Raw genomic sequence first — 11,570 nt, 5'->3', positions numbered from 1 at the left:
TAATATATTTAGTTACACTTTTATTATAATTTTCTTTAAAACCCCAAGGTTTTTTTTTTTTTTTTTATACTTTTTAACTCTTTTATTTTATAAATATACAAAATAAGGAATAATATTAAACATTTAAGGAAATTAAAAGAAAGAAAAAATATTTATTTAAATTTTTTAACAATTTTTATATTATTTCTTTCAATTTATAATTTTGTTTACTTAATGAAGAAATATATGTCATGTCTAATTTTCAAAAGATTAAATTTTGTTGAATACTTTACGAAAATAATTTGTCTACATTTTTTTTATTTATTTAAATAGTTAAAAAAAAAAAAAAAATTTTTTTTTTTGTAGCATAATTTATAGAATACGTATTTTTTATAAAAAAAAAATAGTGAAGAAAAATAAAATAAAACAAATTTTGTATATTTAGAAATGTAATTAAGAAGCCACAAAACCTATTATTAGTTAACTTTGTTTTCGATAAAAAGGAAAAAATATATTTTATAAAAATAAACTAAAAAAAAAAAAAAGTAGAAATGAGTGATAATGAAAATATAAGTAATTTAAAAGATGAATTTATTAGTTACTTAGAAGAGAATGAAGTAATAAATCATATAAGCAGAGTTCTCTTAAAGTTATACGAAGAAAAAGAAAAACCTGATGATGCTATTAAATTTATACGTGAAAATTTATACAGTACATCTGGTATATCCACAAAAGCTTTTTTTTTTTTTTTTTTTTTATATTTCTATATTTTGACATATGTCTTTATTTAAATTTTAGATCATTTTTCTTTTTAATTTTCCGTATGTAGATTAAGCATATATTTTAATTTCTTTTTTCTTCATCTCATTTTTCTGTTCATATTATTTTATCATTTCGCTTTTTATGTAGAGATATTCTAACTTTTCATTAAAATAATCTTTTAATTTTTATTTTTTACAATAGATATATCTCTAGAAGATTTAAAAAGAGAGAATTTATTTCTTCGTGAAGAAAATCAAAAATTAACGAAAAAATTTGAAGAATTAAATGATACATTAAAAAAGTTGGTTAGCAGCCAAAATAATATAACATATTGAAAAGTATGAGTTAATTTAAGGGATGGAAGAAAAAAAAAAAAAAAAAATTCTTAAAATTAACTTTCTTATAATATTTTTATATATTTATTTATTAATATTCAATCAAATGAAAAAATAAAATTCTTTCATGTGTGTTTTTAAATACAAATTAAACGAACCATAAGCTCTCATTATGATGATATATAATCTGTATTTATTATTATTATTTATTTTACTTTTTTTTTTTTTTTTTTTTTTTATTTATATTATATAAAAAAATACATATATCCTTCCAATATAAATTAAATTACTATGTTAAAATGATAAAATAATAACATACATATATTTAAATACTAATAAAATATATGTCTTTTAACAATTATTAAAAATTAAATATATAAATATATTTATAAAAGTTCCGAAATGGACTTCATAAAATAATCCGGTTCAACATTTAAATGATTATGATTTAGATATATATTGGAATTAGTTACACCTGTAGAAACTAAAATAGATTTAATTTTGCAATTTTTAGCGAAATTAATGTCTGTGTCTAGTCTATCTCCTATCATAACAACTTTTGATTTATCAACTTTCAAATCTTTCAATATATCTTCAATCATGAATAAATTAGGTTTTCCTAAAATTTTTGGCTTTTTAAGAGCTACAGCTTCAATACATGAAACAATAGAACCTGTTCCTGCCCATTTTTGTTTGGAAGTAAAATTTCCTGTAGAATCTTTATTGGATGCAATAAATTCAGCATCTAATTCATTTATACATAATTGAGCATATTGAATTTTATAATAATTAATATTAAAATCCATCCCAACTACAACTGCTCCTATATTTTCATCAACTTTTACTTCTAGATCATCTTTAATAATAACCTTTTTGTCATTATCATGAAAACCACCTACCCATTCAAGGTCATAAGAGTCTAACTCATCACATATTCCTTTTTCTCCAATCACATAAATTTTTTTTTTTTTTGAAGTATATTCTTCTTTATCATGAAAATATTTAGAAATTGCATAAGCAGTACATAGTATATTTTCTTTTTTAACAAAACTGAAACCTAATTTGTGAAACTTTTCTAAAAATTTTTCTCTTGATTTTGTTGAGTTATTTGTAATAAAGTAAACTTTTTTTTCTTCTTTTAATAAATTTTCAACTACTTCAATTGCTTTATCCATTAATACATCTCCGTGCCATAAAACACCATCGCAATCAAAAAAAAACACTTGAATATTTTTTAAGAAATCTTTTGCATTAACTAAATTTTTTATGTTCCATTCTTTCATGAACTTTTCATATTTTTTTTCAATTTTAATTAAGTCATCTTCATTGTTTCTACATGAATAAATTAATGACATATTTTTTAATATGCTTTTTTTATTTTATTCAATTTTTATTTGAAATCTAATGAAAATATATTTGCTATTATTTTAAAAAATAATAAATATATATATGTTTTTTTTTTTTGAATAAGGCAAAATTCTCTTCTGAATCATTAAATTAAAATATTATTTTTCTCATATATTATTCATACAAATTTAGTATAGATAGATGAACTATTCTTCAATTGTAATGTTATATATTTATGTGTATATAAATATTTTATTTTTATACTATTTTTGTATAAAAAAAAAAAAAAAAAAATCATATATATATATGAGAAAATGTATACATAACTATAATTTTAGTATTACATTAGAAGATTTATAAATTACGTTTTACTTAAGCTTTATTTTATGTTTACAAAAATATTAGAGGATGGTTCAATATAGTAATTAACAATATCAAAATATCATAAATAAATAAAAAAAATTTAGTATAAATATAAAAACGGAAAAACAAAATTTAAATGATAAAAATAGAAAACAGAAAGGAGAAAAAAAGAAAGTGAAATGAAAAATTGAATAAAAAGAAACGAAAAAAGAAATACAGAAAAAGAAAAATAAGGGGAAATCAATAAGATTACGATAAACGAAAGACGAAAAAAGAAAAACGAAAAATGAAAAATTAAAAATGAAAAATTAAAAACGGAAAACGAAAAACAAATAACATATAACAAAAAAACGCAAAATATGAGAACGGAAATGCTAAAAAGAAATGGAAAAAAAAAAAAAAACTTAAAAAAAAAAATAAATCAAAAATGTGCAAATTTATATAACAATATTTTTGAAATAATATGTGTCATGAATGTAATAAAAAAAAATTATTTTTACTAAAGTAATTTTATCTAAAAATATAGATTGAATAATATACGTACATTAAAATTAATAAAAAAAGTATTTACTATTCATAATATAAATAAAAATACCTCACCCAAAACTCTTATGTATTTTTTATTAATGAATTATTATTCTTATTTTTTAATTTAATTTTTATATGAATAATTCAATAATATATATAAAAAAAAAAAAAAAAAAATTGAAGATATTTTTAAATCGTGATGAAATAAAAAATTTACACTATTCTTTTTTAAAAAAAAAATAACCTAATTTGGAAAAATTTATGTAAATGATTTTTAAAGTACATTAATAATGTATGTCTATATTAAAATGTATCATTTTTTAGATTCTTTTTCTTAGACATTTAAAAATAAAACTATTTAGCATTAGGTAATTATTACTATTGTAAATACAAAATATAAGTTATTATATATTTTAAAATTTTTTTTTAAAGTTAATATTTATCATTTTAAATCTCTTTTTACATATAATAATTTTATAAGTTCAATATTTTTAGTTATAAAAGGTATATCCTCTTTTATAATATAAAAAAAAAGTTTTATGCAAAAGTTTCAAATATTTTATCTTGTTTATTTAAAAAAAAAAATATTACTCGTGTGTATCGATATAAATGTGCATAATGATTTCATCAGTTATATTCTTTAAAATGGATTGTAAAACTAATAAAGGAAATATAATTATAAAAGATAAAAAACAACAAATATTGTATATTTTAAAATCATTGGATGTATATTAAATTTTAACAATATGTCAATTAAAAATATTTTAATTTAATTTTCCATTATAAAGTTTGATTATTTTTTATGTATTTTAAGTTTATCTTTTATGAATCTGTATAAATAAAATAAAAATATAATAAATATTTATTTCATGAAAATTTTCACCAAAAATATAATTAGTTTATATTTAATTACAATGAATATAAGATTAAAAATGTAAAATTCGTAGTTAGATAATTTCATTAACTTTTTTAATTAAATTGCATAAAAATATATATATTAAAAAAAAAAATTTAATACATTTAAAGAAAAAAAAAATATATTAAAAATATACAAATTATTAAATAAATATTAAAAATAGAAAATTAGAGAACTATTACATGTATTATAAAAAATCATTTTTAAAATTTAGATCTGAAAGTTTTAATTTTTGTATTACCTGGATTATCTTTTAATTACATTTTTTTTTTTTTTTTTTTTGTGCATGTGGTAATAATATTTTTATTTTAAATAATATTCTATTATATTATTTTCATATCCTATAATTTATTTATATTTTTAAAGTTTCTATAATTTAAAATATTTTTTTTTTTTTATAAAATATATCATGATTTTTTTTATAATAGATATAATAAGAACATTTCTAATTATATTAATAAATAACGAAAAAAAAGTTTAAGAATTTTATTTATTTAAAAATAAAATTTTCATAAACTATCAAAGTTAAATTTTTCTTTTTGGGATTAAAATTTATAAAGTAAAAGTATTTTTTTAATTTAGTATTATAATATCTTTTTAAGTGTATTAAATTATGATAACGTGCCCGAGTGGTTAAGGGGTTGGACTGCTAATCCAATGGGTTCTGCCCGCGCAGGTTCGATTCCTGCCGTTGTCGTATATGATTTTAAATAAAATTTAATAAGTGTTTTTTAAAAAAGAAAAGTTTTATATATATAATAACGTAGTGGTAGTATTAACATTTTTTAATGTGGTCTAATGAAATACATTTAATTAAAAATCTTTGTAGATATATCATTGTTTTTCCTTTTATTGTTAAAGAGCAATACATAGTAAATTTTGTTAAAATGATTTTAAAGAATAATCAAAGAACATCCATATAAGGTATGACATGTATATTTACTACTACGAAAATGTAAAAATATAAATTATATATATTATTATATTAATACTATGTTGAGTTAATATAACTCTTTAAATTTTAAATATTTAATTTTATTTCAATACATTTTAATATTATATGATGTGAATATTAAATGTTGCAAAAAAATAATAAAAAAATTTAAATAATTACCTTTATATGAATCACTTAAATATTTTTCTTTTTGCAATTTAATTTCTCTAAAACTTTTTATAATAATTTAAAAAAAAAAAAAAAAAGAGATTAAAACAATATTTAGTAGTGTTTTAATATAAATTTTATAAGTATATTTGGTAAAAGCTCTTTTTATTTTCTTAAATATGATAGCTTAATTCGATATACAAAAATTTTTTTTCATTTATACTTCATATTCATTCTTTTATAAATTATAGAAAGTGTAAATTTACATTTATTAAAGAAGCTATAAAAATAGTAGCTCACAAGATATTTATCAAAAATGTTAAAAAGACAACATATTTCATATAATTTTTTTTCACATAATAAACATTCTATGTCTAGAAAAATTATTGTATTTTATATGTATTTTAATAAAATTTTAATTTTTAAAAACTTAATGAAAATTATTTTAATCATATTCTAATAATAGTATTATTATTGTAAAAATAACGAACAGTAAAATACTTTAAACAAAATCTCTTAAATTATAAATAGTTCTACGTTATATCAACATTATTTTAATTAATGTATTTTTAAAATAAGCAATAAATACTTAACATTCTTTAAATATAAAGAAAATAAAACTTTTAATTATAATAATAAAATTAAAATATTACATTATCTATATAAAAATATTTTAATATATCCATTTGCATAGTACTCTTAATAATGTTATAATATACATATGTATAATATTATAGTATTAATGTATTTTTAAATTATTCTAAAATAGATTTTTTTAAAATAGATTTTTATGCAATAAGAATATTTCAAATTACTTTTATATTCATATTAAATGACAGAAGTGGGGTTCGAACCCACGCCCTTGCGGACAACGACCTTAACGTTGCGCCTTAGACCACTCGGCCATTCTGTCAACTATTAAAATTGACATAAATATAATATAGGTATTTTTTATATTTTACAAATAAAAAAATTAAAATATATATATATATTTATATTTAATAAATATATATGACTTGTACATAATAAGTATATTGAAAATATATTATTTATATATAAATGTATTATATTAATAATGATTTTAATACATGATTTTTATTGAAAATAATTATAATTTTATAAAAAAATAGTGTGCGAAAAAAAAAAACTTATTTTCTAATTCTAACAACATTCTTAGAATGAAAAAATGTACATAAAAATTACTTAATATTAAAAAATTTTAATTTATTGCTTAATTTAAAAGGTTTTCAATGCCAAATAATATTATATATTCTTTGTGTTAACTCACATTTTTTTCTATATTTACAAATATGATAGGAAATTTTAAAATATTTGCAAAATGGTAATTATAGTATCTTTCTTTGAATGACTTCCTATCTATGTTAAATTAATAATTTTAAATATATTACCTAATGATATGAATTTTTATTAACAAAAATAATTTAATTAAAAAAATAATTTAGGATTGCTTTCTTTTTTCTATAAATGTTTTTGTTTGATTTTTTTCTTTTTTTAAACAATAAAAATATTATGCAGTTAATCTTTTTAAAATAAACAATTAAATATAACTAAAATAAATTTAATTTATTATAGTTCTTAATTTAATTCTATTTATGCTTTATACATATATACATCTTGTTGAAAATGAATTAAAAAAATATAAACTTAAAATTCTTTTATATCATTAATGTTAAAATATAAAATACTATTTCATTTATAATAAAAATACACTAAAATGTAAAAAAATTATACTCATAACAAATCATCAAATAATTATATTAGTTATGAAAATAATAAATTTATGAAGCAACTTTCTAAAAACGTATTATATATAGACTAATATATTAGTATAAAGTTGAACTAAAAAATTATTGATAAGCTTCATATGTTGTTCATTTACATCATAAATAAATTATTATCATTCATTCATCATATTTTTTTTCTAAAAGATAAAACAACTAATAGGTAATTGGTTTAAATTTTAATACATTATTAAAGAATTATTTTTATATAAAATAATAAAAGAAATATACCTTTTCTTTTTTTTGCTTAATTTTAGCTAATAATATAAAGTATTACTATGAAATAATTAATATATATTAGTGTGATAATAAATGATATGATTTAATTACCAAACAGTAGTTTAAAAAGATGATTAAATTTTCAGTGTTATTATATTGAATTAAATTTTAAAAAATTTATGATTTTCATTTATTCTACAAATAAATTAAAGTTATGAAAATATTTATTTTTAAAGTAAAAATATTTTATAATTCAACAAAATAATAATTTTTTTTTTTCTATAAAAAAAATAATATATAAAAATAACTTGTAATATTTATTTTTTTTCTCATAATAAAAAAAATAAGTTTTGGAATATAAAAAAAAAAAAACTCCGAGACCGGGAATTGAACCCGGGTCTTCCGCGTGACAGGCGGAAATACTTGCCACTATACTATCTCGGATTCAAACATCTTATGTTTTTGATATGTTATAATATTTTTTTCTTATATTAAAAAAAAAATTAAAACATAATGTAAAACTAATTTTTAAGCAATAAAAACATTTTTTTTTTTTTTTAAATTTCTTAATATTGATATTTATAAATTACTTAATTGATATATGTTATAAAAATATATTTTAATATTACTAAAGTAAAAAAAAAAAAAAAAATTAAAGCTATATTAGTTTATCAATACAAACTTACAGTCATAACAAACGGTATTAATAAGTAAATATTTTTTTTAAAAAAGGGTTTAAACTATTTTAATAAAAACGAATTAATTTATTAGAAGTGATAATAAAAATACCATTATATTACGTAATTAAAATGCCATGTTAAATTTAACCTTTTAAAATTTCATATATAATTTACATGAAATCTTTTTTTTTTTTCATTAAATTTAATCTATTGTAAGAATAAGATAAAATACAATATAAATTAAATTCGTCTAGAAAAAATAAATATTAAATATAAAAATTCACAAATTCTAAAATCCCTTGAAAATATTAAAAAATTATAAACTCTTATAAGATATAAAAATATTAAGTATAAAATATATTCAATCTTTCACATAATATGCTTATAAATATGAGAGTCATGAAGATTGAAAATATTTAATATATATAAACATAAATATACGTACAACAATTAAGAATTAATATATTTATGTTTTTCTTTATATTTTTACATTGAACTAAACTATATGTGTACAACAATAAGTTAATTTATTATATCTTTAAAAATATTTACTTCAAGCATTGCAATGGTAAATATATAAATTATTTTCAACTTTTCCTTTTAAAGTGTGCTTTTCGAAGTTATGTAGAAATGTATAGGATAAATTAAAACTTACACCTTTTATATATATACATATTAATTACAAATAAATAATTTAATGTTTTTCACAAGTTGAATTATTAAGTTTTATAAAATGAATTCTTAAATTTTTATATTTATCTGATATGTCAAAAGAGCATTCCATTAGTTGTGTAGAAGGAAAAAAAAAAAAAAAAAGATATAAATATTCATAACTCAAATTTTGTTCGAATTAAACAAAGGAATTTAAGAAAAGGGTTATAAAGCATACATTTGTAAAAAAAAAAAAAAAAAATTTAAATTTTATAAGATATAAAATATATTTAAAAAAGAAATCAAAATATTATGTTTAATACTTAAAAATTTTCTGATGTAAATTGACTTTTTTTATTTATTTTTTTTTTTTTTTTGTCTGATATGTATATATATGCTTATATAATTAAGCTTTAAAAAAAAAAAAAAATTATATTTTGTTACCTGTTTTATGAAATTTATCATTCACATGTTCTTTTGTATTTTTTATTAAGTTTTTATAATCCTCTTTTTTTATAAATTTATTTATACACAAATCTGTTTCTCTGTCAAAAGTTTTTCTTTCATTAGGTTTACTTTTGGAGTTCAATAAAAATTTTTGTTCTTGTTCATTTTTACCCCATAAATCAATTTTTTTATGTTTTTCTAAAAATTCTTTATATTTTTGTTGACTATTTTTAAAATAACCTTCTTCATGCATCTCTCTCAAACTTATAACTTTATCATTTGCATTTTGCATTAAATAGGAATAGTCTTCTTGTAAATCGTTCAGGAATTGATTTTTATAATTTATATTTTCATTATTTGTAGAATAATCTGATAATGCATTATTATCATTCATTATGTCAGGATTCTCCTTACTTTCCTTCTTTATTAAATTATTCTTCCTTTTATTAATATTTTTTCTCAACTTTTGTATATCAATTTTAGATAAAAAAAAATAAAATAAACTATTAAAAATATCTAAAATACTTTCCCTAAAATTTGATGGTTTCCTGTAAAATTCCTCTTTTTTTTCTAATCTCCAAGCTCTAAATAAATGTCTTAATTTTTTTTTTAGTTTTAAATCTTTCACATTTTCAAGAGAAATCTTTTTTTTTTTATCTAATTTCTGATATAAAATTTTTAAATTATTTAAAAAATTGTAGTTTTGTAAAATATTTATGGTTAATCTTATCATTTCTTTACTATCATATATATGAGCATCATAAACTACCTCTTTGTCTAATTTGTTTCTAATCTCTTTTTCTTTTTCTTTTTTTTTTTTTTTTTTTTTAATTTGAGCATTATTCTTTTTTTTTTTTTTTGAATTATTTTCTTCTGATGAAGAACTACATATACTTTCTTTATCTGAGAAATTATTACTTCCATAAGAAGAATAACTACTTGAATTACATTCACTAGAAGAATTATTTCTTAAACTATTTTCATCTAACGAATAACTATGGCTGCTATTTTCATTTGATGAATTACTACTACTACTACTACTACTATTTTTATAAGATGAACTTTTACTCTTACTCTTTTCAATTGGTGAATTACTACTGCTACTACTTTCATTTATTGAACTACTATTGTTGCTATTTTCACTTGAAGAATATTTACTTGAGAAGCTTTTTTCATCTGAAGAGCTTAAAGATAAGTATTTATTTTTACTAGATTTTCTGTCATAATTCTTTTTTCTTCTTTTTAAGTTTTCTTTCTTTTTTAATTTTTCATTGCTGATATAATCTTCCTTTCTAGAGTTTGGTGACAATTTCCTTTTTTTTTTTTTGATGTAATTATTTTCATTTTTATCATATTTTAATTCATTAAATGTATCACTGGTTTTTTTTTCGTGCTTATTAAAAGGTATATTACTAATATCTTCTTTGATTTTTTCTTTTTTAAGATTTATCTCATTAGGTATATATTTTTTATTTTCTAAATATTTATTATGAATATATTTATCATAATTACAATTTTTTACGCTATTTGAATTAGATATATCATCTCTTTTAGAGTTCATTTTTTCTTGTTTATCTTCTTTGTATTTTTTTTTTATTCTATTTCTACTATGGTAAGAAGAATTTGTTTCTTCTGATGATTCACAACTTTTCCTAATAATCTCCTTACTTAAATAATTATTATATATTTTTTTTTTTTCTTCTTTATATTTCAATTTATCTTTGCCATTTTTTTCATCACTACTTTTTTTGTACTTACAGCTACTTACATATTTCTTATGATATTTATCTATTTTCTCCAATTTTTCTTTCATTTTGTATTTTATGAATATTTTTGTTTTCTATACTTTTTTAATGTATTCATATTTATAATATTTAAAATATTTGTATATATATATATATACTTCACAAAAATCATCTAAATATTTTCTTCTTTTAACTCATTAATAATATTGGTTTTTATAAAACTTTAACATTTTTAAAAATGCTCTCAGAAATAAAATAATAATATTAATGATTTCTTAAAACTAAAAAAAAAAATAAATAATAATAAAAGTAAATAATAACTTTCTTCTATTAAATGAGAGAAGACAATAAATATATGCGTAAAGTTAAAATGTTCTCATTTCTTTTTCAAAAGATTATAAAAAAATAAAATTATTACTTAATGGATATTATAATAAAAAAGAAAATTTTCTTTTTCTTTTCATATATAACATCCCTTAAATAATATTAAAATGTATGAACTTATTAAATAAAAATAAAAATTAAATACGTATAATAAATAAAAAAAAGAATCATATGTAAAATAAAAAAAAGAAAAAAAAATTTGTTGTGCAAAATTTTATAGCAATTTAAAAAAATATAAAAACAAATATAATGTATGATTAATATTAAGAATTCTATGAAAAAAAAAAAAAAAAAATAGAAGAAATTACAT

The 11,570-nt window shown here is 17.1% G+C and overlaps 3 protein-coding genes and 3 non-coding genes across 6 annotated transcripts; 2 read left to right on the top strand and 4 right to left on the bottom strand.

The window, feature by feature from the left end:
• Positions 1-530: 530 nt before the first annotated feature.
• On the top strand, positions 531-1,076 carry MYCBP (C-Myc-binding protein, putative; the record flags this gene model as incomplete). Its single annotated transcript, XM_028674029.1, has 2 exons — positions 531-699; positions 943-1,076. The coding sequence occupies 2 exons, from the start codon at positions 531-533 to the stop codon at positions 1,074-1,076; spliced, it is 303 nt and encodes a 100-aa protein (XP_028530423.1).
• Positions 1,077-1,462: 386 nt separating this feature from the next.
• PGAL8A_00519700 (4-nitrophenylphosphatase, putative) lies at positions 1,463-2,431 on the bottom strand (the record flags this gene model as incomplete). Its single annotated transcript, XM_028674028.1, has 1 exon — positions 1,463-2,431. One exon carries the CDS (start codon positions 2,429-2,431, stop codon positions 1,463-1,465), a length of 969 nt encoding a protein of 322 aa, XP_028530422.1.
• Positions 2,432-4,845: 2,414 nt separating this feature from the next.
• PGAL8A_00519600 lies at positions 4,846-4,927 on the top strand. The gene has a single exon. It is a non-coding gene; the product is annotated as a tRNA-Ser (tRNA).
• A 1,238-nt stretch (positions 4,928-6,165) lies between these two features.
• On the bottom strand, positions 6,166-6,245 carry PGAL8A_00519500. The gene has a single exon. It is a non-coding gene; the product is annotated as a tRNA-Leu (tRNA).
• Positions 6,246-7,725: 1,480 nt separating this feature from the next.
• PGAL8A_00519400 lies at positions 7,726-7,797 on the bottom strand. The gene has a single exon. It is a non-coding gene; the product is annotated as a tRNA-Asn (tRNA).
• A 1,317-nt stretch (positions 7,798-9,114) lies between these two features.
• On the bottom strand, positions 9,115-10,944 carry PGAL8A_00519300 (conserved Plasmodium protein, unknown function; the record flags this gene model as incomplete). Its single annotated transcript, XM_028674027.1, has 1 exon — positions 9,115-10,944. One exon carries the CDS (start codon positions 10,942-10,944, stop codon positions 9,115-9,117), a length of 1,830 nt encoding a protein of 609 aa, XP_028530421.1.
• Between the last annotated feature and the right edge of the window lie 626 nt (positions 10,945-11,570).

This window comes from Plasmodium gallinaceum, assembly GCF_900005855.1.
Source record: "Plasmodium gallinaceum strain 8A genome assembly, contig: PGAL8A_v1_152, whole genome shotgun sequence".
Taxonomy (NCBI): Eukaryota; Apicomplexa; class Aconoidasida; order Haemosporida; family Plasmodiidae; genus Plasmodium; species Plasmodium gallinaceum.
This window is presented reverse-complemented; position numbering and strand designations above follow the sequence as displayed.